This window comes from Epinephelus lanceolatus, chromosome 22 (assembly GCF_041903045.1).
Source record: "Epinephelus lanceolatus isolate andai-2023 chromosome 22, ASM4190304v1, whole genome shotgun sequence".
Lineage (NCBI taxonomy): Eukaryota > Metazoa > Chordata > Actinopteri > Perciformes > Serranidae > Epinephelus > Epinephelus lanceolatus.
Window position 1 is genome coordinate 26,431,021 of NC_135755.1, and position 27,014 is coordinate 26,458,034.

Here is a 27,014-nt window from a genome sequence, read left to right on the forward strand (position 1 = left end):
TCAAAAACACAGCCCGGTGGTTTTAACAGTACTGATGGATCGACAATTCTGGAGCCCTGGAAATTTTCTTTCAAAGAATAAAGGATAATGAAAACACTTTCACAGATAAACATTTGCAGAAAATGAGATCATTTTCAGAACACACTGGTTTGAATGCTTAAATGGAAAAATCAGGGACTGTTGCTCCCTCCCTGCAGCCAGCTGCCTCATATCACTGAACACTGAATAAAACACACAACAAAAAGGGCACACACACACACAACTGAGAATTGTTCCTAAATTAAGCACAGCCATTTTGCGCACTGTGTGCAAAAAACAAAACAAAACTCAAAAAACGCTGAGTAGCAAAGAGGTGAGCCTTCATTAATATACAAGGGACCTGATTAAAACTGACACACACAGTGCAGACATGGGAACTCATTTAAGCATACAGTACTGTAATGTGAACACATACAGAAATGTATTCCTCCACCACACACACACACATACATACGATGAGATTAGCAAACACCCATCTCAGAGACTGGGGGAAAGAAAATAATTACAGAAAAAAAGAGAGTGAGTGTGTCTATAAGACATCTTGGAAAATACAAACATGAACAGTGTAGACAGACAGAGAAACTATATAGAGAAGGAGAAAGGAAGAGGGAGGCAAACCATGGAGGAAATGGCATCCAGGTATGAAAAAGCAGCAAGAGAGAATGACAAATAGGGCACTGTGAGCGAAAGAAAGAGGGAGGTATATTGTGAAAAGAGGAAACAGGGGACCAGGTGTATATAAAAAGGAGGAGGAAGAGAAGGGAGGAATCCGATTTAAAAATAAACGAGTTAGGGAGGGGCGACCACGATGGTGGAATAGGGGACTAAGAAGCGACAAATAAGGAGAAGATTTCCATAGAGAGCAATGGAAGGATGGAGAATGAGAGATAGAGGGGAAGGATGTAAGCAGGGGAGACAATAGGAGATGTGCAAACAAATGGAAAGGGGAGGGGGGCTGAGAAAGAAAAACGACAGAACAAGAGTGTAAAAATTAGATGAAAGAGGAGAAAAAGCAGAAAGCGAAGAGAGACCTGCAAAAACAAATCAGCAACACGAGAGAGAGAGAGAGAGGGGCGAGGAGAAAAAGAGCAGACACAACAAGAGAGGTAGGAGAGAGAAAAGGGGCAAAAAATAGACAGAAGACAACAATGTGAAAACAGGGTGAAAGAAGACATGGTAGGAAATATGAAGCTGCAAAAACAAATCAACTAACAGAGCAGAGGGAGAGACGGAACGAGACAAAGGTACACGAGGGAGAGATGAGAAATGACGGAGAGAGAAAGAGTGAATAATAACTAGAGAGAAAACTAACGCAGAGGAAAATATGAAATGGAAGAGGGGAGATGGGAGGGAGATAGCAACAGAACAGACAGAAAGTGAAAACAGAGGAGGAATGATAAATGAGAGGAGTTAGGAGGAAGGGAGGAGAAAGCGGATCAGATGGAAAAACAGCATAAACGACAGGAATATGAGACTGGGAGGAGGCTTGTCGACAGCGGGGACATTCAATTATAGACACACAAACACACCTGTATGCACGCAGACACACATCTACATGCATGTGCATCAAGTCAACAAAAACAGAAGGAAATTGATAGTGACAGCAGGAAGTGAGGAGGGCAGATGGAAATGGCTGCAGAGAAAAGGGTGTGAGGGATAATAGGGGAAAAAATATAGCGGGGTGGAGGGAGATACAGTAGAGATGGGAACAGGTCACCTATTACTATATATGGAGTTATACAGAGAGATAAAATATAAGCAGAGACGTAGCTGCTGTTCCTGGGGAGATGTATACGAAAAAGTGTCACCGCTTTCTTTATGGCTGAGAACATGTTGTGGCCCTTTGTGAATTTATTGCCACACAGAAAGTGATAGTGTATAAAGAGGATAAAAAAAAACAAAGAAACCGTCTTGTGATCAGATATGGATTATTCACAAGGTGCATACCCCAGACTCAGCACAGGTAAGGTGAACAGGAGTGGAGAGGATCATTTTTCTTTTATTTAGATACCAGGATGCATATTAGGTTGTAAATGTTTTTTTTTTCCTTCACAAGATTAGGCTGAAATTTGTGCCTGCCTGTGAAAAATGGAAGTCGACATATGGAAATGCAAAGAGAAAGCACTGCAGAGATGACCTTCAGGCTGTATAAGCAGTGAAGAAATGACTGTAAACAATATATGTAGCTACCTATATTTACAGTTTCCCCACTTACGGTCCCAGTGAAACAGAAGTTGTAGCATCCTAGCTTTTGTTCTGTGGCGTATCTCCCAGTGGAAGAGAATATTTGATTGGCATACAGTTACAAGAGGAATTTCATTCAAATCCTTCACATTTGATTGGGCCACTAAAAAAAATAGGTGGGTTTAGCGGATGGCAAAGAGGCAAGGATGGCTGTGTCACACATAAATATGGTCATTGAGAGTGCTTTTTTTATGTGTCTGTAAATTACAAGTTTCTTTTTTACACAATCAGTTGGTACACATGCCAATTCCCATCTCTAGTGGAAGCAGCGTAATGGTAACATTATAGCTCAGGATCTAGCTGCATGTCAGTGTCACCGTGAATGTAAAGACTGTCACAATATGCTACTGCTAAATATATCCAAGAAAAACGATCTCTGGCTCTATTATTTTTAGACCCTACCATTTTTCACCGTTCCATAATGTCACCAGTTAATAAGCTGCTCAGACGCGGTGTACATTTTAAGTTACATCCCACCTCTACATTATAACCAACTTGCCTGGTGCAGTAGGTTTAAGCCAAGTTACAGGCCTCAGGTAGCTTGAAGATATGGAAACTATTCTGCAACTATTTGTGGATTCATGCTTTCTTTTCCCACTTACTGTTCCTCTTAATGACATCTAAAAGCTCTGCTTGAAAATGTTGTCACGAAACTCATTTGCTTTATTTGTTTTTTGTATCATTTTCTCCCCTGAGATGTATCCATTTACTACTACTGTTTTAACAGACCAATTCTCTCCATGAATTATCTAACTTGTTTCAATTATTGCAAAAATTTAAACAGGCAATCATTACTATTCTCTATAATTGGGAGGAGATCTATATCATCTTAAGTAAATGAAGATAAAGTAACAGACATGATCTCAAAAATCTATTGCATTGATTGCCTGTAATACTTTTAGGAGCAGTTAGTCTGAAAATTGAGTGTGTGACAGGCTGTTTCAGAGAGTGCGCTCATGCACGTTTCCCGTCTTTTCAATAAGCTTTGGCTTTTGAATGACAATAGAATCCAGTGTTCAGCAATTAGACTCTCCTGGATGAGCTGCAGGAGCAGGATGAAAAACTAGTCTCGCTGTATTGACCCACATGTGCAGAGCTATTGGAAAAAAGAAAATGCAATCAGTGGCAAAAACCTCAAACAACAAACACTCCTCTGCACTTTCAATTGTTGAATATCTGTGATTAAAATGTTTCTGACTCCATATTATTAGTAATGATTTCTGCACAGGTTGTATATTATTAGTAATGATTTTTGTCTGGCTATTTTGATAAATGAAATTACAAATGATGGGATGACACACAGAGAGGGGAGACGGGATGGAGAGGCATCAGAGAGGCAGAGTAGGGCAAAAGACAGTGAGACAGTAATTGGACAATACTACTGAATGCATGAGCAGAGAAGTGAGTGGAGAGTGCACTAATGGAGGAAAGGGAGAAATGTCACTCCATAAAATACTGGGCTAATTTGAGCCCATAATTACCATGGTGATGAGTGGCAGAGATGGAGCGAGGAGGGGGGAACACCGTATCACACTCAAAAATAGATGAGATTTGACCAGAGATTATGTGACAAAAACATCAGGATGGTTACGCACACAGTCACAAAAAGCACACACAGTGACATGTTCTTTCTCAATCACACACCAATGTACACTCTGCAGACACACACTGAGTCTAACAAGTCAGCTCACGTTGGTGACTTTATTCATGCATGACCCCTCAAGGTCAAAGGTGGTTTCTTTGGAAATTACACCCTGTTCGGCTGCGTCGGTGTCTGTACCTGCAGTGCTGGTGGTTTGCCCTACTGCAGGTGTGTGTTTCTGGTGTTCAAACGGTTCAAACACATGGTCAGGGGTCCTGGGTACTACCAGAGTTAACAAGAAAGCATGTGAACAGTGCTGTGTCCCTCATGCTCTCTAGATTTCTCATTACTGTGCATTTGTCACGTGTCACAAGTTTTAGTGTGCTTTCACACCTGCAGTTTGGTGTTTTTATTTTGGCCCAGGGGGAAAAAAAGATATATTGATGCCTTTAAGATGTGCTGGTTTGTGCGCACACTCACTTTTTACAAATCAACCAAGAGAGTAAACACAAAGTCATTTTTAAAAGTTGCTCATTGGTGGTTTTGGTGGCCCTGAATCATCATAAAAAGGGAAATAATTCAGTGGTTTCGATTCTTTTTGTAACAGAAATTTAAGCACAAAACAACCCAATCTCTTTCATCACCAATTACATAGGCAACTGTCTGCTTTGTTTATGGCAATGGAGAAAATGAAAAACACAACAACAAATCATGACAGTGTCAACTGAGGTGGATCAATGCAGGGTGCGGGGTGTTTACAGTGTGTAAATGCAGGTGTTTACGATGATGTGGGACACAAGACAAACGCCCTTCCTCTAATTAAGACTCAACCTATTTTAAAACTCAAAATTGTTCCCTGGAGAATGGGGCACATATGCACACGCTCACGCAAAAAGAAACAGACAAGCTTGCATACCCGTACGCACGCGGCGCCATTGTACAACGTATGATTAATTCATTGAGTGACGAATGCAAATGTGTTCCAATGAAAGAAACAAACAAGAGAAGGCTGCATGTTGGCGCGGGGTCGTGGAAACAGAGACAGATGTGAATAACGCCGGTTGACACAATGGGGAGAAGAGACAACTGATTTATGGGAAGAATTATGGGATGACAGTTAAATCCTTTTCTGATATTCAAATACAGACTGATAAGGAATGAAAGAGGAGGAAGGAGTGAGGTCTCGGAGCTGGCTCCAGGCTACAAATACTGCCTGAGTAAGGAGTTTCAGTTCCTCTGGAGCTACATGGGTTGCTTTGGATGTTTTAAAAAGTCCACTGAATAGCACATGACAGTGGGAAGGAAGGACAGAGAGAAGGCAAAGTGAGGAAGAGGAAAACGAAAAAGTGAAATGAGGTGCTGAGAAACAGAAGGTGGTGGATAATAGGAACACGGGGAGGAGAGAGGAACAGCAGGATTTGGCCTTATTACTTGCTGTCTTTTTGTGGAGACAGAGAAGGTGGGATGGGGGAGAGAAACGGGGGGAAGGGCAAAACTAAGAGAAGGAGGAGGAAAGGATATATGGTTGGAATGATTACAGGCTGAAGCCTCTTTAAGACTGAGAGTGTTGTGCCATGATTCCACTTGGCTGTACTTTCTAATCGATACAATCACGGAATAGGAGGACAGAGTTGTCTGGCCTTTAAGCTGGCAGTGGAGGCAGTAACAGTGCCAAATAAATGTCCTCAGAGGACAGCCAACAGGACAAGTGTGACCTTTTGATGACATGTTATGTCTGCGACCCACCCACAGGAGATTTAAAAAGCAGCTAGCAGCAGTTAGCAGCTAACTCAAAGAAGAACAACAGCAGCCGAAAATGTCCGCCACCTGGGGAGACAATGAGGTCCGGGAGGTCTTTGACCTCCAAGCAGAGGGCGAGATCAGCGAACATATGACAAGAGTGTTAATGTTATGCCAGTTTTTGTTTAGAAAGTGCTGCTCATGCGTATGTTAAATGTCAGACTAGAGGCCAAAGCTGTTGTGTTACACGTCACACCTGTCACGCCTCTTTTGCTCCCAGGATGCCAGCATGCAGTCTAAAATCACACACTGGGGTGGCATGATGCCTGAGTTGTTGAGTTCTGTAGTTCTGTAAAGTTAATGAAGGGACTATCGCACGATCTGTGTGTAAAAAGGTAAAAAGGGCTTGAGTGAATGGACAAATCTGGAAATGAGGTAATTAAAAATGAGACATTAGGAGAAAAGGGCATCAATGGCAAAGGAGAAAGGAGGAGAGGTTGGGTAGGATAGTAAGAAAGAAAGAGAAGGACAGAGGAGGAGATTAATGGGTAGATCAGCAGGTAGATGGAAAGACAACAGTATGATCCCTGCTCCCTTGTTGATGCTATCAGATACAGAGACAAGCATCACACACACTCCTCACTCACCCCTTTCCCTCTGTACAGTGTGAGGAAAGATTAGATTTACCCCACCTTCTGTTTTCCCCACACTGTACGACAAAGCTATATTTCCCTCTCTTTATTTTACAGGAGTAACATGATTTTGGGCTTCAGTAAATTGTCTTCATCGTCCACTTATCGGGAGTAAAGGCCTAAACAACTCTTTACTTCTTGGAATCAGCTTCACATCTCAACCGAGCTAACCTGATCACGGAGCTTATGTGCCAAAAGGTTGGCGGACACATTGAATGTGATGAGTGCCTGCTGAAGAAAAATAGATTAAAATACAAAATGTCAAGGTGCTGCTTTAATACTCTCCTCCGCTCCTTTCCCTCCCTGCTTGCTTGATCCCAAAGCACGCAGTCCATCCCTCCCTGTCATTCTGTCGACAGGTGCTGCCGCTACCCTCATGCTGTGACATCCATCACTCCTCATCTCCCCCATCACCCAGCCCTTGCTTCACACCTTAGTCTTAATATTTTTCGCTTTATGTGCCCCTTCTCTCTAAGACATCCTCTTTACCTAAACATGTATGTTGCACCACATCCTAAAACATAAAAATCTTTTTAATAACTGCCCCTCCTGAATTTCGGTGCAACTTAAAAAGCTCTAAATGTGAAGCTAAGAAAAAGACAATTTTTAAGGAAAATGCAAACAGCATAGTCAAGACTTGAAGTAAATGCTTTTTCATACACAGCTGTGGTGACATAACATACTATGCACTATTAGTTGAGATATTTTGATATGATTACACCGAGTGCAAATCTTTCTCCAGTGTTTTACCAGACGGTGTTTTGCTCCCAGAGCAGCAGCAGAGCTTTCGCTTGCAGACCTGCCAATTAAAGACTACTACTCTTCCTTCCCTCTTCTCAGCATTGCATGAAGCTAGATTAATATTTATATGTTCATGGATAATTTATTCTAATTCTTATACATTTTTAATTAAAAGAGAACTACACCCATTTTCAGAATTCATACATGTCATTCCTATGGACTAGACAGTCCTAAATTATCAGTAGACACAAACAACCCTCTCCCAAATCCAAAAACTAAAGAGCTAAAACTCAAATGTGTTATGTCATCAAGCATAGACCATTTCACTAGAATTGCATTGCTAGGCAACAGCTTATTTACTTCCTGGCAACTGATTTCATTAAGCTGTGTTTCCATACAAACATGGTATTAAGTAGGCTAAAACAGTGTGTGAGCTTGTATGTCCACAACCTTTTTATGAAACCAATAGTATGTGAATTACACTATGTCAGGTGACATACTATAATAAACATTTGGCGCCACGCCAGCATAAATATCCCACAGTGCAATGTAGTAGTGATGACAATGTTCATAACAGTGGACAGTGGCTAAGGCAGCTGTCTAACGTCACTAGTAGCTACAGAACTCTCTAGAGGTGAATAACTGTGGTCTGCTGCCTGATGTGAAATTGTGGAAACACTATATGAAGTATCATGGTAGAGGGTTCCATTAAAAAGGATGGCATATTACATAATTATTGAGGTTTGAGTACAACATGGTTTGGGCTTTTTGTTAGGGGTGTAGCTCCAGCCATGTAGGTAGGTCACTCCACCACTTTTTTTCAAACTGAAGTATCTCCAAAAACTATTTGGGTGGTTTCATGAAAGTTTGTACACAAACATTCCTGGATTTGCCCTATGAAAAGGAGATGGGTTAAATTCTGCTGACAGCGATATCTCCAGCTGTACTGACACAACCGCTAACGTGACAAGCAAACATGCAACAAAGCAGCTAGCAAAAGTGTGGACGTAATAACTGCGCACAGGGCAGTAACAAGATCTGACCTCAAGTGGTCAGCTGGAGACGCATGGTAGGTACAGGCGTGAACAGCGATGTGTCTCGGCTGTCCACTTGTGTTCCAATCACCAAAACACATGTTACTACCAGGTCTGAACAGACTCTGAGAGCACCAAGAGGAAAGTTCTGAGTACAGTACAGGCCAAAAGTTTGGACACACCTTCTCATTCAATGCGTTTTCTTTATTTTCATGACTATTTACATTGTAGATTCTCACTGAAGGCATCAAAACTATGAATGAACACATGTGGAGTTATGTACTTAACAAAAAAAGGTGAAATAACTGAAAACATGTTTTATATTCTAGTTTCTTCAAAATAGCCACCCTTTGCTCTGATTACTGCTTTGCACACTCTTAGCATTCTCTCGATGAGCTTCAAGAGGTAGTCACCTGAAATGGTTTTCCAACAGTCTTGAAGGAGTTCCCAGAGGTGTTTAGCACTTGTTGGCCCCTTTGCCTTCACTCTGCGGTCCAGCTCACCCCAAACCATCTCGATTGGGTTCAGGTCCGGTGACTGTGGAGGCCAGGTCATCTGCCGCAGCACTCCATCACTCTCCTTCTTGGTCAAATAGTCCTTACACAGCCTGGAGGTGTGTTTGGGGTCATTGTCCTGTTGAAAAATAAATGATCGTCCAACTAAACGCAAACTGGATGGGATGGCATGTCGCTGCAGGATGCTGTGGTAGCCATGCTGGTTCAGTGTGCCTTCAATTTTGAATAAATCCCCAACAGTGTCACCAGCAAAACACCCCCACACCATCACACCTCCTCCTCCATGCTTCACAGTGGGAACCAGGCATGTGGAATCCATCCGTTCACCTTTTCTGCATCTCACAAAGACACGGCGGTTGGAACCAAAGATCTCAAATTTGGACTCATCAGACCAAAGCACAGATTTCCACTGGTCTAATGTCCATTCCTTGTGTTCTTGGCCCAAACAAATCTCTTCTGCTTGTTGCCTCTCCTTAGCAGTGGTTTCCTAGCAGCTATTTGACCATGAAGGCCTGATTCGCGCAGTCTCCTCTTAACAGTTGTTCTAGAGATGGGTCTGCTGCTAGAACTCTGTGTGGCATTCATCTGGTCTCTGATCTGAGCTGCTGTTAACTTGCGATTTCTGAGGCTGGTGACTCGGATGAACTTATCCTCAGAAGCAGAGGTGACTCTTGGTCTTCCTTTCCTGGGTCGGTCCTCATGTGTGCCAGTTTCGTTGTAGCGCTTGATGGTTTTTGCGACTCCACTTGGGGACACATTTCAAGTTTTTGCAATTTTCCGGACTGACTGACCTTCATTTCTTACAGTAATGATGGCCACTCGTTTTTCTTTAGTTAGCTGATTGGTTCTTGCCATAATATGAATTTTAACAGTTGTCCAATAGGGCTGTCGGCTGTGTATTAACCTGACTTCTGCACAACACAACTGATGGTCCCAACCCCATTGATAAAGCAAGAAATTCCACTAATTAACCCTGATAAGGCACACCTGTGAAGTGGAAACCATTTCAGGTGACTACCTCTTGAAGCTCATGGAGAGAATGCCAAGAGTGTGCAAAGCAGTAATCAGAGCAAAGGGTGGCTATTTTGAAGAAACTAGAATATAAAACATGTTTTCAGTTATTTCACCTTTTTTTGTTAAGTACATAACTCCACATGTATTCATTCATAGTTTTGATGCCTTCAGTGAGAATCTACAATGTAAATAGTCATGAAAATAAAGAAAACACATTGAATGAGAAGGTGTGTCCAAACTTTTGGCCTGTACTGTATATGGGAACATTTTCTGTTTCAGAGTTGAGAACTCTACAACAGTATAAAGCTCATTTGGGTATAAAGAAGAAGAAAAACTGTGGGTCCCTAAAATCAGTCTCCCTGTCACTGTCTGTGGAGCAGCTCCAGACTTTGTACCTGATGACATCACAGGTTTGAGCCTTACTTCTCTAGTTTCTGGCTTTGAAATAGAGTATCTCATGTTCACAAACAGACTGGCTCATGGGGCATTCAAACAGGAGACACCTGTGCTAGGGACTGTGTTGGTAGGGTTGCGTTCAAGTACTGATGAGAAAATGAAGTGAAACGCCTCTACCAGCCTTTTTCCATATCAAACACTGCGTGGTGATTTATAAAACTTAGGAAGGATTTCACACCTCTGTTTTCAGTGTTGGCACTCCTGCTGTGCCAATGTTCTGGCCTCATTGAAATGAATGAGGAGATGCAGAGACATCATTATAGCACATAGAATCATGGATAATCTGAGCATCACAGTTCCATGACAACTGAGCAAACTCCACCACAGATGGAGACCATGCAATACTATAAAAACCTCCAGAGTAAAGAGTGGATGGACCTTAAATTAAGATTGTTTTGTCAACCAATGACAAAAAATTGATGACTTTAACTAGACTTTCCTCAAATCCACTGTATGCAGCAGGCACAGTCCTCATTTGTAAGTGCAGTTCTCTTTTCTTCAGCACCTAAGTGTTACACACTATTCAGAGTGTGAACTGACTGAAAAACATGTACTTGTCCCAAAATAGAAAACTGCCTACGTTGCAATGAACAGCACCAGACAATCGTAGTGCAACAGCAGGGTGCGCGACACTGCAATTGTGGGTCAGAACTTTAACTAAAAGCTGAGTAACTGTTGTTTTTAATGCCATTTATTTTTCCCTCGGTGCACACAATCTACTGTTTCTGTCTCTTTCTTCGCCTATTTCCTTCACCTGCTCTGAAAGCTCCATTAAAAGAAAGGAACGCTCTCATATGCCTGTTTCCTTTATCTATTTTATCACCAGAAGAGAAAATTAAGTCAAAGAGATGCAAAATAAGGATGCACCCAACACTGTTTCGACCTGTTGGATCTTCTGATTTCTTCACAAACACTCATCAGCCTGTTGTCTCTGTACAGTATCAAAAGCTTGTTCCTTGGGGCGTCGGTGGCTTAGTGGTAGAGCAGGCGCCCCATGTACAAGGCTGTTGCAGCAGCGGCCCGGGTTTGACTCCAGCCTGTGGCCCTTTGCTGCATGTCTCTCCCTCTCTCTCTTCCCCTTTCACTCTTCACTATCCTATCAATTAAAGGCAAAAAATGCCCATAAAATGTCTTAAAAAAAAAAAAGCTTGTTCCTCCTCCATGTCTTGATTTCATGAGCTCTTCCATTTCTCCTTCTGTTCTTTTGTCTTCCTCATTTCTTCATGCTCTTCTTAGATAGGGAGGCATTTGATACTCTAGCGCTATGTAGAGGATAGCTGATTTTTTGTGCTTTGTGGAAGAAGTAGCCTTTCCACTTCAGTGTATGACTTCTGCCCTCTCCTGTTGACACTGCAGCTCCTTCACAGAGTTGAACACACTGAGCAACTCACAGCATTTTCAACAGCACTATCACCCCTCGAGTTTTAGTAAAAAGTTTGATGACACTGCAGCATCCTTCAAACTCTGCTATGCGACCATTTGTTTCTCTGAGATTTGGGGATCCTGTTGTGGGGTATCTGTATTGATTCTGGAAAGGGTACTGAATTGATCTCCACTAGTCAATGGAAATTATTCAAGTTGCACCTCAAGTGACCAAAATGCCCATAGCGTGACGACATTCTCAGCCTCCTGCCATCCACCTTTCACTGTGTCACTCGAGCTGCTGACCTTGTCACAGCCCTTGGGTAATCATTTATTCATCTGTCCCTCAAACATAGCATTCCTCTATCCATGCTGTTCTGTGCTGATTGTGTTTGGTTCATTTATATTGCATGGTAATGGTGGAGGGGGAGTTTGTCGCTCCGTTGACACATTTCATAGCTCAACTGTGTGGCTAAATGGCATATGAAGGAGAAGAAAGAAAGAGGTGGGGTAAAGAGATGGGGAATGGATAGAGGGGTGAGAGAAGAGAGAGTGAGATGGAAATGGGGGGAAGAAGTGGAGAAGCACCTCCTTCAGGGGAGGATATGAATGTGGGGAAAAAAGTACATTATTTTAAAATGAGTGGTAGGTGGGAGAGAAGAATCAAGTGATGCAGGGGGAGCTGAAGAGAAAAAAAATGCATTGGAAACAAGGAGGAAAGTCCTTGAAGTGGAAAGGTCACAAGCTATTCCACAACTACTCCTCTGCGACGATTTATTGAGAAAGGCACTATACAGTGAAAGCAGCTATTTTTACAGTGGAAAGTAATGCACGCCAAAAGTGAGAATGTCACATAATGCTCAAAAAGCTATATTGGCAGATATATGCTTCATCTGAATGTGGTGATTTATCTGGTTAATGTTAAATAAAACATTTGGTCTGATCACTGAGCCACATAAACTGTTAATGAAATAAAACAACTACCCCCAGGGGATTAATTAATGGACTCAAATTCAATTGAAATAAATCTGTGTGCACAACACAACCATTTATCCCCCCCCTGCTCAGAACCGACAGACAGATGATTTGTTTGATTGGAAAGCCACCAGTGCAAGTCAAATTCAATCACATCCAAGGAGTCAAAAACCGCTGTGTTAAGTCACCAGGCAGCAATAGTAGTATTTTATTCACAGCGTTCCATGACAAGCTGGACGAACGGGTGAAACGGTAAGAAACCAGAGGGTCTCTATGAAATTTATAGTTTCCCAATTGCAGTAAATTTGACATGCAGACAATAATATTGATCAGCTTCCCTGGTCTGCTTGAGTGCACTGCTCAGCTCAAGACTGCAGATTTCTGGCAGAATACCGAAGGAAACTGAGTGCAGATCACATTATATTACTTGTTTTTTAGCTTCTCTGCACTGTTAAAGAATTAATTTCACTTTTATTCCCCTTGAGCAGAATCCTCCCACGGCTAGCAGAGACTAGGCTACAGACTAAACATACCCAGCCACGGCCATTGAGGCCCCAAGGCTTTTTTAAGTGCTGTGCTCTGATGAGGTCAAAATCCCCATTATCACCATTATCTTTAACACACGGTTTGATTTGTTTTCATTCTGATAAATAGCCTTTTTATTCTTATTAAACCTTGTTTTAACTAATGTGCCATTTTTATTGATTCAAACTGGCTTTCATTACCATTTAATTATTTGTAAAGCACTTTGTGACACCGTTAAGGCCTATAAAAGCTAATAGAGAATCAGCAAAAAGAAACGCATAAAAGACAGGGAGAGGACAGAGGATGATGGGAAGAAAAACAGAGTGAGAGAAGAAGAGGGGGTGGATGTACAATCTAGGGTGAAGGGCAAAAGCACCTGACAGCAAGAAGCATCCAGGGATCAGACCTCATCGGCAGGATAGACATTTGTATAGAGCCAATGAGAAACGGAATGGTGTGTGAATATACAGGATATGTGCCTGTGCATGGATACACAGAACACTCATAGAGAAGCATTTGTGTCTTCTCATATGTGAACACTGTCAAAGGAAATTACTGGTTCGCTCTCACAAAGGCACATGGACACACAACCTCAACATTCATTACCACGACGCATTTACAGTACAAAACATAAAGATACACAAACCTGTAAACTAAACAACTAAAGGTGCAAATACACACTCACTCACAGGGAGACAATGATGAACATCAGTCATGTGGAAATACACATAAGCATATTGAAATAACGTCATCCCACACACAGACCTCATATGTATGTTTATAATTGCAGCACTGAAAGCTACTGCACTGATAAATGTGACAGACCCATAATTCGAGCGCGAGTTGATCTCTGCAGCTGTGACCGTTAACACATGTGCTCACACACTTGGAGGACGTTGCTTTATCTCTCATTGCCACAAATACTGAATAAAACAATTGTTCATGATGTAAAAGAGATGCTAGTGCTATAAATCCCACTGAGAATCAATGATTGCTCTTTAATTCATTGCTCTCATTTGCTGATTTGTGTGGTTTATACACCACCATATTGCCATACAAAACCAAGCTCTCAAAAGCAGATGCATCCTGCAGAGAACATATGTGTGGCAAAACAGAAGACCTAAATATGATGCCATTTTGTTTTGCAAGCCAAGTAGATACGACATGTGGACTTAACTAAAACTGCCTATATTTTGCATTATTATTAGAGGAGAGAATTGTGTTGTAGAATTGATCTTGGAAGCAAAGAGCTTAATGTGCCCAGTTGGGACTTGGCATTTTACCACTCAATGTTGAAACTGGACCGTATCTCAGTCTAGAGGAAGTATGAGCCAAGATTGTGTTCAATGCATCATCTCAGTGGTATAGAAAATAAGTTTGTGTTGAGAATTTGGTTTTCTTCGCTGGTGCTCTTTTACTAGGAACAACACAGTGTTGTGTTTAGTGAGATAAAATCAGAAATTGATTGATTGGCTAGTCACATACAAAAACATCTAAATTAACCAGTTAGGAGACAGTGTGGGAGACAAGGGAAAAAATCTCTTCGCTTAGTGCACAGTGTGAAATTTTGCACTTAAAAGGAGCTGTATATGACATTGAGAGCATTGATATATCAGCACATCACTATTTGTCATGTACACACTGGAGTAATGGCGTCCTGAGCAGAGAATGCAGTCATGCTCCCTCTGTGTGTGTTGTAATCAAAGCCTCTCTGTTCTTAGATCTGGTAGCCAGTCCTGCCACTTGTGCATGTATGCAAGTCCCTGTGAGTCCTTGTGTGCATTTGTATTCCCGCTCTGTACTGTGCTCACAAAAACAGTTACAACCAGTTGTCATGGAAGTGTAACATCTATCCTCTGGCTTCCCCATCCCATGATAACACTGTTAGCTCTGTCAGTACTGTTTTCGCTGTTAGCACTGTTAGCTGCTAGACACTGGCTCAGCCACCTCTATGTTGGGCAATCCCAGCTCAGACTCTGAATCATATATATGCTCTGAAAGCTGCATGCAGCTCCTTTCAAAATTTTACTTCAAATTATGTGGGTTATCAAATCAAATCATCTCAACTTGCAGACTTTCTCTACACTTGTAACTGACGTGTAAAGGATGAGGAATTGCTCTGCTGTACACATGTGGTCTCCCTGAACACAGTATGGGAAAAGCCTTCAAGTCGTTTCAAGATGAACCCTACCTCAATCCTTCCGGTGTCTGGTTGGAAGCCTCTGGCAGGGTCTTCAGTCGTCACTCTGCACTGGATCGCACAGCCGTTCACCCTGATCTTATCTTGTTTGAGGCCCAGTTCTGGCAGGCTGCGGCCTTCACACACATGCAGCTGGGCATGCACCAGGTCCACACTGTGAGAGAGACAGAGAGAGAGGCGATGAGGTGAATAAATTGATTGAAGGCCTGAATATGGTGTGAATAGCCTTTAATTTCCCTTGATGTCACTGTGGAGAACATTTTATCTGCTTTTACCAAGGTTTAAAAGACCAGTAAGGTCGTTTATTCAATATAAACATCTTTAGTTATTCTTGGCCTCAAATCAGAATGGGGCGGGTGCGGATTTGCAGTGGATGGGAGGATTTTTTTCCAGCACTTTATTTGAACAAATGAATCTGCGATGCGTGACAGAAAAAACAATCCCTCATGGATACCTCTTAATGACAAAAACAAAGTAGATTAAAACAAAAGAAACTTTAGTTATAATTTGACGTTGCTGAAATAATGGCCCCTGGGGAAGAAAGCAGGATATGGAAAATGCAGTTTCACACACAGAAACAACTTATAAATTAGCAGCATAACTTTTGTCTAATTAGTTTTTAGTAGGTATGCTATAAAGGATCTCAATCAACCAGGTCCTAAGGTATGTAGAGGCACTAAGCCAAAGGCAACTAGAACAATGCTTTTTGGTCTTAAAGAGTAATATTTTGCTTCATTTAAATTACAACTCTCTGCTTACATGAACTAATATACACACAAGGCACTGCAGCATAAAAAAGCCTGGTTTCAATGATGTTAGTGACTGATGCAAACAAACTTCACAAAAAGTCAGTACAATGTTCTGCTTGTGTGCTATACTATACTGATAAACTCCAACTAACCAGAAAGCATTACACTGTGATGCAAAATTGTTCGCTGAAAACTGAGAAGGGTTACTGGTTGTTTTATTAAACTTTAATAAAGCCCCAAAGATAACAAGGAAATGTAGCCAATTAAGAAAATAGGTTTCAGTTTAACACACGGCGCAGTGTTCGCCTATTTGTTCTGTCACACCAACTCTAACGTACAAGCTGAATACATGTACAGTACATTTTATTCACTAATATTCAACAATGCTCTGTGCCCAGACACACACAAATAGGAGTACATTATGCAAATTTTTATTCAGCAATTACCCGATATTAGAAAGAATTTGAATGCGATAGGGATGGAAAAGTTATTTTCTTCCATTTCCATGAGTCGTAACCCTTAACACCAATTTTGGCTCATCTGTATGCATTTATTTAAATGTAAAGCTCAAATGAGACTTGCTAGGTTAAGTTTCATGACCTTGTGCAGTCTAACACATCGCCAAAATGTATTCGAGTATTTTTTCATCACTGTTTTCTGGACACATTTTAAATGCTGCAGTGGACAGACACAGAGGGTGGGGACATATAATTCTCAAACGGCTGTGTCCCTGCACCCGGTCCGCTGCCAAACATAAACACACTCAGACAACCTGGAAGCCTCGCCGCCTTGAAGGGTGAATGAGAGACAGAAGGCACACACATTAGCAAAGAGGCTCGGATTTTGGACACCGTCTTGGCTTCCGTCTCCTTAATGTCTCAATTAGCTGGTATCCACATTCTGGCCAAACAGAAGGACAATTATGCATCAGCCTGGTGTGAAATGTGTTGGTGGAATAAGCAGATCCAATCTTAATAACTTGGACGAGTGCTAACGTCATGTTTTTGTTACACTTTCATGAATATGTTGCTATTTTTGAAATTAGACAGCTCCGCTCGCGTCCTTAAATAATAAAAGGAAATGATGAAATGAGTCACTTTGTGAGCGATGCCCCCAACAGAAGTTATGCAAATGATTCTCAGTTTCCCAGTACTTATTTAATTAAGACACCAGTTTGTTTCCAGACTCAGATTAGTTACTAGTCTTTGTGGGGTCCAGCACATTGTCAGCTCCTGTGGCTACAGCCTTTTAAGGACACTGCATGGGACAAGACATTTTCTTGCCTCTACTCCTCTCAACTGTAAAATGTACTGTTGCCAAGAGCTAAACGTTTGAAGTAAGCTAGTGTGTTCAGCTCAATTATTGCATTTGCTCTGATACTTTGTCTTTTTGGTCATTTTATTTATTCATCCATCCTTCTGTAAATCTGGGCTGAACAAAGACAATAATCAAGAATACTAAAGCTGAAATATGATAAAAGTACTTGTTAATTTATTAATAAGTTCTCTCAGTAGTTTACTCAACAATCACTTCTTGTACCATGTTCCCACGGAGAGCTAAAACCAGGGCTGAACCAGCGCTGACTTTCTATTTGAAAGAGTTAACTGGGGTTGAATGACTCGGCTTCACGGCCCAGGTCAAGAGGTGGGTCGTACCAGGCTCAGCTTCAATGAGAAGGGAACACCACCAGGGTCACAAACAATCAGGGTGGGACAAATTATGTCATTCATTGCAAATGGAGGTACACAGCCCTGACTCAATTGTCACAGGTCGCCGCTGCCTGTAAACAACAGGTAAACAAACAGCTCGATGGCAACAGGAGTGTTTGCAGCTAACGTCACAGCTACGCTTTGAACAATATGGAGATGTGGCAAGACTTCGAGGTGTGGAAGCTCCTGGCCGACTGTGGTGAGGTGGAAATTATGAAGCAGATGACCAGTAAGGTGAAGGACAATGTGTGTGCAAGCATAACGAGGCTGCTGAATGAGAGAGGCATCGACTGTTTACAGAAAGTGGCCTCAAACAAACTGAAGGCACTGGACAAGCAGAAACATTGCACCAAAGTTCATAACCACAACAAAAAATGAAGAGGGCTAGGGTGAGCTGACTGGCAGTACTATGATCTACAGTCTTTCAGACACGCTGCTTCTTTTTTGCCCTGAGGAGGAAATTCACTCATGTACAGGCCACAGATTATCATTTTAGATGCAGTGTGCGTGTAAATCCGCTGAATTTGTTCTCACTGAGGCCAAATAAAATTGTAGAGTGGAACCTGTGAAACAATGTGACTTGCTTTCAGCTTGTTTAAAGACGCAACCAAAGAATGTGTGATTGATAGGTATTGTAAATCTGTATTGTACTCCTCCTTTTTTTTTCTTTTTTGCATTCATTACAAATAAAAATGGTCTATGAACTTTATTTACACCATATTATCCCCCATACATGAATCATTCTGTGGTATTTTATGTTTAGCCCACTACCATCCCCTCTCTCTGTAGTCCTCCTTGAGTTTATAGCTACAGCACAATCAAACCCTCCAAACACATATTCTGTGTATGTTGAAATGTAATGTTCAAAATGAAGCAGTTATAATATCACAGGCAAAACCAGTTAACTGTGTCCATTACTGTATTGTGCTTATATGCTTAGAAGTTAGGAATTCGAGTACAAAATACTGGCTGTGATGGTGTACACATTTCATGACATACAAGACAACAGAAAATACAGAAACAATTGTTGCTGCTGTACACTTTGTATGAGGTGTAAACCCCCAGCCCATTTCCATTTCCAACATTTCCAACACCTACGGTTGCCTCGCTTGGTTTGAATCGACAAAAAAAGGGCTGAACATGGGTCAGAAAACCCTGGTCTGACCCTAGTCATGGTGTGAAAGAGGTATTAGAGTATTTGCATTTTCAATAAAAGTGAGGCAAAAGAAACTAAAATAACATTTAAATTGTAATTTCCAGTGAGAAACATGTTGCCTTCATCTCGAGACTATTCCTACACAGGAGTAGAAAGTAGAAGTACAGCAGACTGATGGAGAGCTTTGTCACATGATGAAATGACAATCGCCTGAAGCTCAGTATCAGCAGAACCAATTACATGTGGTGGACTACACAGAAACAGGATAGAACACAAAGTTGTAGCCATGACAGTAGATTTCACATATAGATGACACAAAGAAGGTCTAACTTGTAAAATATGGATGCTTCTCACACATCTTCGAGCCAACAAAACAGAAGATCTACATAATCAGCACAGTTTCAACAAGAACATCCAAGATTAGTGTCACCAATTCAGTATCTGACCAAATGTCTCCCCTTCTGCTCCCGAGATATGGTGTTGAATAATGGACAGAGAAGTGTTTTTGCAGAACATTATGGTGTCACAGTAAAGTTGATCTTTGACCATTTAAACTCTTGAGTTATGGCTGAATGCGACCTTAATATCTGAATACCAGAATCTAATCAATTCATCCTTGAGTCCACATGGAAATTAGAGTCAAATTTTCAAGACACTCTCTTCAGGCGTTTCTGAGATATCGCGTTCACAAGACTGAGATGGACAGAGAGATGGACAACCCAAAAACATAATGCCTACGGCCATGGCTTACCCCATAATGGCAGCAATAGAAGTATCCAAATTTGAAAACAGCAACTCACGATGTGACAGATTCTAATGGCTTCCATTTCACAGGGATGTAAGTCGCTTAATATTATGCAAATAAACACATTTTAGTGGCAAACAAGACCAACTGAACATTTCCTGAGTCTAGAGTCAAACACTTGGCATCCATGCATGGACGTTTTTTTTTTTTATTACATATAAATCAAGTTTGGCCTAGTTTTTCCCCCCCATGTAATTCTTCTACTTTGAAAACATAAGGCAACACTGATTGAATGAGGACCCTCGAGGGTTTATAGAATTCATTGTATACTAATTTGACTTAGACAAATTAAAGAGCCTGCAGCAACATCTGTCCCTCAGTGCAGCCAGTTACAGAATAAAAGTCCCTTGTATCATTAGCGAGTTCCACAATAAGACCGAGCTACACAGGAAGAGGATGAGGATGATGTGCCTTCAGCAAAAGTAGGAGTTGGAAAATGCACCACAGCACATGCACACTCTCAGTGTGATGACAAGAAATGCTGCTGGTTGGAACAGTTGGCAAAACTCTGTTAGAGAATACAGGGGATTAACCAAAGACAGTGAGGAGGATTGACCTGAAACATCTGTACAGAGAGTGAGTCAGGCAATATCGCCGTCAGTGCAGATACTTCCACATACATTACCATGTCTGACAATCAGCGTTTAAATCAGTCACTGATGTGGAGATTTGAAGAAGTCAGTATATCAAAGCATGGAAACTAATAACCATTCAACTTAAATCTAATAGTCTTTGATGGCATGAGCACAGTGTATTATGAATGACATTTACATCTATGGAGCTTCTGATATGAATAAATCAGAATGGATGTATGCCTTGTGTACAAAACATGAGATGTGAGGGCACAAAAGAAATTTGAGTTTCTTTGATGTTACTTTCCTGCTCATCATTCTATTCTTTTTTCACCAGATTTGATTTCAATCGCCATGGCTTTCTTTTATTTTAGTTACCCACTAGCTTCCTTTTATGCTTTTGCGACACAGATGTAATTACATGTCATGCCGATAAAAAAGTGGAAATTGAAAAATTGATGGTGTGTGCACAGATATCAAACTATTAAAGGCTGCTTTTTATAAGCGTCTTGCTTCTTTCATTTGATCTACTTACTGGTGAAACAGGATACAGGGGTCAGGCAAACGCAAAAGAATTAATCATGAATGGAAACCCTGGAAGTGAGAAGCAGTTTTATTTCATTGGAGAGGCAAACTGATATTTTATTGTTTGGAGAGCTTACACAGACTCATAAATGATAACTGCAGAAACTGTCAAAGACACAGTTTTCCAGCAAGTGATTGTACTGACAATGAGACAAAAATACAATACCAAAAACAACTAAGGTTTTATGGCATTTCTTATGATACAGATTGCATATAGATGTATATTATGTCTGGAAAATTGTTCCAAAAGCTTATTTTTAAGGTTATTCTTTCATTTTTTGTTGTAACCTAATGATCAATAAATGCCCTGTGCACAAAAACTGTGAGAAATATAATTATTTACCATAAAATGGATTATTGGAAAGGGACACAAAGACAAACACAGTGGTTTGATACTGTAGCACTTAAGTTTAATTCCAGATTCATTCCAAAGTTTTGTATTTATCCACCATCAAACTAACCTTGACTGAAGTTGTTCCACCTGTTTATCCACAAATATAATCCTAAAGTTGTTTGCCCCTACTTCTTCCAACTCTCTCCATATTGTGCATGTACCCTGTCATGTAAGTAGCCATCAAGCACTTTGCACACAGCCGACTACACATGGCACTTTAATTATATTTTGCCTTGCGCCCAAAGCAACTACGAAGTACTCCTAAGCTGCAACACTACCTGACCCACGGTTTGCTCCGTGTCAATTAGTTGGTGGAAATTTAATTAAACTGAAATTTATTTAGGAATATGCAGCATGTAAGCACAATATAAAATGAAATAATAAGTCTTAAAACTAGATTTTGACTCAGGCCTCCTCTACAGTACAGGGCCTCAAGATTACAATTATGTACTAATGCAGAACCTGCCTTTGGGCTCCTGTCATTTCAGGTGATATTGAGGTTTAGTAGTGCATATTTCCCCAGAATTACCAAATAATCACATTACAACAAGCCAAATGGAACAAAGTGGAAAATTTGACTCCTTTTTTCTGGTATGCTAGGAAGTCATGAAAATAAACATTGTAATACGTTTTAGCTTTGTTTTTTGTCTGCAAAGATATTAAGCATTAAACGTGTCATTAAAACATTGTTTGTTTGTGAATGCTCCATGAGTGCCTCTCAGTTTCTTCTGAATGATTACAGAATATTTATGCATTTGTACGTTTAAACCACCCATACACCGATGGCTGACAAATGAAAGAAAACTGAATGGTTTGATTATTGATTAGTATGAAAATAACGTGAGTAAAGGGTATTGCGATACGCCGAAATTGAGTAAACCAAGATATTTAAAAACGGAATATTGCTATAGTTAATAATACACATGATATCGTGTAAATTAACCAGCTCCAATCCTTTCCATTTTTCTTTCTGTTATCACTTTGTCTCCCTCCGTCACACCATCTGGTTGCCTTTTCACCATCCATCAAGTGCAACTGCTATTTTTGTACGACTTCGTACAGTCCTGGTTACAGTCTCCACCTCCCTACACTTGTATTTGAGTGTAATTCATTTGCCAACAAAGAGACAAAGTGCACAATAAACAAAGTTAAAGATGAATATGACTGATAGAATTATGAGTATTTTCAAATTTTCTACAGATATCGCAATATTGTTAGCATGAACTCTTGTGGCCACACTCATGTAGTGAAAATCTGATATCATGCCAAACCTCATGTGAATCATATGCTTTGCTCCTCAGTTCCAATTGAACAGCTATAGGAGATTTTGAAATGGCATGTTAGATAGCGCTTTCCACCACCACCACCACCACCACCATCATCATCAAAACATGCTTCACCTCCCTATAGAGTTTCAGAGAGACTTGTAGAGTCAGTGCCACACACTGAAGCTATTCTGTTGGCATGTTGGGGCCCAACACCTTACCAAGACACTTTGTTGGTTCTTCCTTTACTTTGTCATCCCTTCGTAGCTACACATCTGTCCAAACCTTCATTTTTTCCCCCTAAAAAACAAAGACCAATACGGTCAGACTAAGTATTGTGGCCAGTATTTGCCTTAAACTTTTTTTAATGTCTCCGGGCACTGTTTTAAGATCATATTGAGGTTCTAGTGTGTCAAAGGTGTGAACATTTCTGACAATGCTAATAAATGTTTTAAGAAGCCAAGCCTAATATTGCATGTCTACTATTCTTTCTGGTATCTCTGACTGTTGTGCCTTGGCCTTTCTTTGGGCTTTTGAATAGCTGCCAAGTTAAGATTTGATTTCTGGCTATTTAAAAAAACAATGGAAACCCCCACAAGTGTCAAAGAATATGTCTCTACCTATTGAATCTATTCTGTGAAATTCTGTCAGTACCTTTACCTCACAGCCTAATACATCATTTTGTATTTGGTCCTCTTCTCTATGCAACAATCTTGCTTAAGGTTTCTAATATGCTTCTAAGTATCTTACATTTGCTCTCTGATGAAATCGCCAACCTGCTAAGAGATACATGTATCTGACAGCAGAACCACATGGAGGCCCAAATTATTTACAGCCCAACACTGGGCACATTCCCGTAAGCACTATTAGCCAGATTTTATAGCAGCACCTGAAAAGTCTTTTGTGGGATACGCAGTGTAAATGCTTCCCTGTCCAACTGACACATATTTCATATAGGGGTAGAATATATCACCATGGTTAAATGCAGACAGCTGAAACTTAAGAGTCTAGGGCATAAAGTATTTGCAAACACCTCTGCACCCCATCTTATATTTCAGCTTATATGGCTGAGCACACATTTTGCTTTGGCAATTTAAAGAATTATTCAAAAAATGTTTAAATGTCAAAGTCTGTCTCCAGTTGGCCTTATATTTTGGAGAACGGCCCTGGTCGGGGGGAAAAAAAAGAAAAAGAAAAAAAAACCTCTGCACTAAAGCACCATTTTAAAAACACTAAGTCAATCAGCTCTCACAGTCCTGGCAAAAGTCTAAACTCCATTTAAATTTAACAGGTTTCCCTCTGAGTTGCTTCAAAGATTAGGAAAACCCTTTCATCTGAAGTCCAGGTCAATGCCATGCACATGTTGTTTATCTTCTGATGCTAATGTTTTATGTGAGCTAAGGCAAGTCTTAACAGTAGAACATTCTCAAACCTGAGAGAGCATTTTGTTGCAGCACAGTGACATCAACATTAAAGTCCCCCTTTCTGACATGTTATAATGTCAAAATACTCTCCTATGATTAATATTTTGTATATCATGGCTTTCCCATATAAAAAGTTTCAAATAAAAACTTTGAAAAGAGGCCAGAGGCAGATCTACTCTGTCTCTCTTTCTTGAGAAATTCTAGATCTGGACTCCGCCCCACCCAACCCCACTGCTTGTAATGGGTTTTGCTTGCACTTTCTCTGGCACTGGCACAGTGCTGGGGCTAGGTTGACTGGTGACAGAGCACTGTGCATCAAGATGGCTACCATTAGAGGAAATATGGGAGGGATTCAACCATTCATGTAAGTCTAGTTAGCATCTTTTTTTTATGTTGTTGTTAGCTTGTAGGCTAACTGGCCATGGCTGACACACTAATAAAAGGTTTTTGAAACACATCATACCATCTGCTGCGATAGTGCTTTTGGGAGATAGTGGAAGGAAGTTCCATGTTCCGCTTTATGTCGAGAAACTGTACACTTTCACTTTGGTTGTGCCAACTCTGCTCTCTATACTAACAAGTACGCTTTCTGATTGGCTTTCTTATCAGTGACATATCTAATCTAGCTTGCTTGTCATACCTTTAAATCTCAGATTATAGAGAAGTGCACAGACATTGCCCTCTTCAGTAGAGGACTATCCTCTCTAGTGACAAACTTTGCATAGATATAAGTAAGTATAGTTAAGGTCGGACATTTTAGGGAACATAAACATACAACAAAAACACATTTTGAGTGGATGGGATCTTTAACTGGGTGGACTTTAACCTTTCATTTTTCATGTCATGTTAGATATTGTGGAATATGACCCTCAAGGATATCCAGCACTATAAATGCGAGTGAGGCTTGGCTATGTTAAATCCCATTAAGAAACCATAAAGCCTCTACATGTATAGATGAAGTAACAAGGGAACCACGGTATTTTGCCTAATCTGGGTGCATGTCCTGTGGCTATTTAAAAAAAGATGTGCCAATTAAAACTCACATGCCTAAAAGCAATCTGTGTTACTATGATAACCAGCAACCATGAGCTCTCATGTCATTAGCTGTTTCCTACAGCACTGGGGGTTTAAATATGGTGAAGAATATTTATCGTTTTTTTCTTTAGCACTGATATGTTTAATAATGTCTAAAAGCCTTATACATGAGAAGAAATATCAGTTTAACTTCAGTTTATTCAGTATTATAAAGCTGCTAATCTAGCTTGTCAGTTTCACTAAAAAACATATGGTGTAGTGAGCCAACATGTAAAACTCCTGGTACAAAACGTAACTGGTGCTAATATGCGGTCATCAAAATAGGCAGTATGCTCCCATATGACAACAGGGTGGATGTGCATTTCAAAGAGAGAATTTACATTCCCCCTTTATAAGAGGATCATCATAGATTTACTGCAGGTCATCTCCAAAGTCAAGAGTGCAATGAACGTTTCATTAAAATGTAATTCTATTAAAATGAATTATCTGAGTTATGCAGGGGGTTAGATTGCCAGGGTTGAGGAGATCAGAGCAGAGGATGTATAATGTACTGACCTATGGCAGAAGGTTGAGCACCTGCACACAAACTTATGCTTTCTTTTTCCATTCCATTAAATCTCAAATATGTTCATAAGAATGTATATACATATATGCACACACAAATACGTAGGAAAGCACTCATGATATTTGCCACTAACGCACATGCATGCACAGACATGCAGGACTTATCCTGACTGGGCACGTTCCTACATTATCGCAGTACATGGAAAATACATTAGCCCAGCAAGCACATACGCTCACATTAAGCAGCAAGCACACAAACTGTCTCAATCTGTCACATGTAGGTACGCACACACACCGAGACCATGAAGGCTGAGTACTAATTGCATATCATTTTCAGTCGTTTCACTCAGAGCTCGTTAGCAAGGGAGAAGAGGGTGGCTGTGCGCCCAGAACTGAAAGGGGGAGAAGGAGAGAAAGAAAGAGAAAGGAGTATAGTGAGGAGAGGAAGGCAGCTTGTTGTGGCCACAAGAAATGAAGATATTGTCAAGAAAATATGACAAACAGGCAGGGAGGTAAAGTAAATATTATACTCCACTCTTGAGATCCACAAGGCTGGAGGAGATTGAGAGATACATAAAAAAAAGAGACAAGATGACAGCTATACATCCCCAACTTAACGCAAGAGAGCGAAAAATGAAGTGAGGGGAAGCAGAGGGAGTGAGAGTGTGGAGGAGGATAAAAAAGCTGGATGCTTAAACTGAAAGAGCAAGTGGGAAAAGTGGGAGCGTGGAAGAGATTGGATTTGGCCTCGCTTAAAAGGACAAAAGGAGAGAAGGCAAAGAGGTGGTGGGAGGAAGCAAAGGTGGAAGGCAGAAAGAGGGAGTTTGGATGGGAGTGGGAAGTAAGGAAGGAAGGATGAGACAGATAAATAGGTGAGTCGGACAATGGGGATAAAGAGGGGATGGATTGAGGAGGAAGCGAGGGTGAGAGGACGAAGGAATGACTCAAAGTGGGCAGAGATAATAAAGTGAAGAAAGAAGGAAAGGAGGTGGGATTGCAGAAAAAAGGTTGAGCTTTCATTTTTTAAGACATATTTGGGCAATTTTTATGGTTTTTGAGAGACAGAGACGGATATGAAAGGGGAGAGAAGGGGGAGGACTTGCAGCAAAGGGCCCTGGGCCAAACTCGAAACCAGGCAGCTGCAGTAAGGGCTCAGTTTTAATGGTACGTGCTCTATGCTGTGAGCTACCAGGGTGCCTCAGAAATCATGTTCACCTTTCAGTAAGAATTTTGGGAGCTAAAGTGAGAGAGAGAAAGAGCTTCAAGGAAAAGTGTCCATACGCCTAAAGAAAAACACAAAAAAAAAGCGCAGATGGAGCCGCCCTTTAAACAAATGAGATACATTTTTTTTGTAAATTAGTGAGCTTTAGATGTGCTGGTAGGCAGATTTTGTTACCTTTGGACAGAATCAAGCTAGCTGTCTCCTCCTGTTCCCTATCCTTATGCCAAGTTAAGCTAACAGTCTTCTGGCTGTAATTTCATATTAAATAGACAGGAATAGGAGTGGTATCAATCCTTTTATCTAAAACTCAGCAAGAGCGCGAATAAGCCTCTTTCCCAAAATGTCAAAACTATTTTAATATGGCAGATGTAAGAAATGGAAGAGATGAATGAGGGAAAATGAAGGAATGGAAAAG

At 40.7% G+C, this 27,014-nt stretch overlaps 1 protein-coding gene across 1 annotated transcript in view; it reads right to left on the reverse strand.

The window, feature by feature from the left end:
• pcxb (pyruvate carboxylase b) overlaps positions 1–27,014 on the reverse strand; it is a 359,457-nt gene that overhangs the window by 228,462 nt on the left and 103,981 nt on the right. The window contains exon 11 of the mRNA XM_033609134.2: positions 15,111–15,273. Coding sequence (XP_033465025.1) covers positions 15,111–15,273 — 163 coding nt within the window. The remainder of the gene's footprint in view (positions 1–15,110; positions 15,274–27,014) is intronic.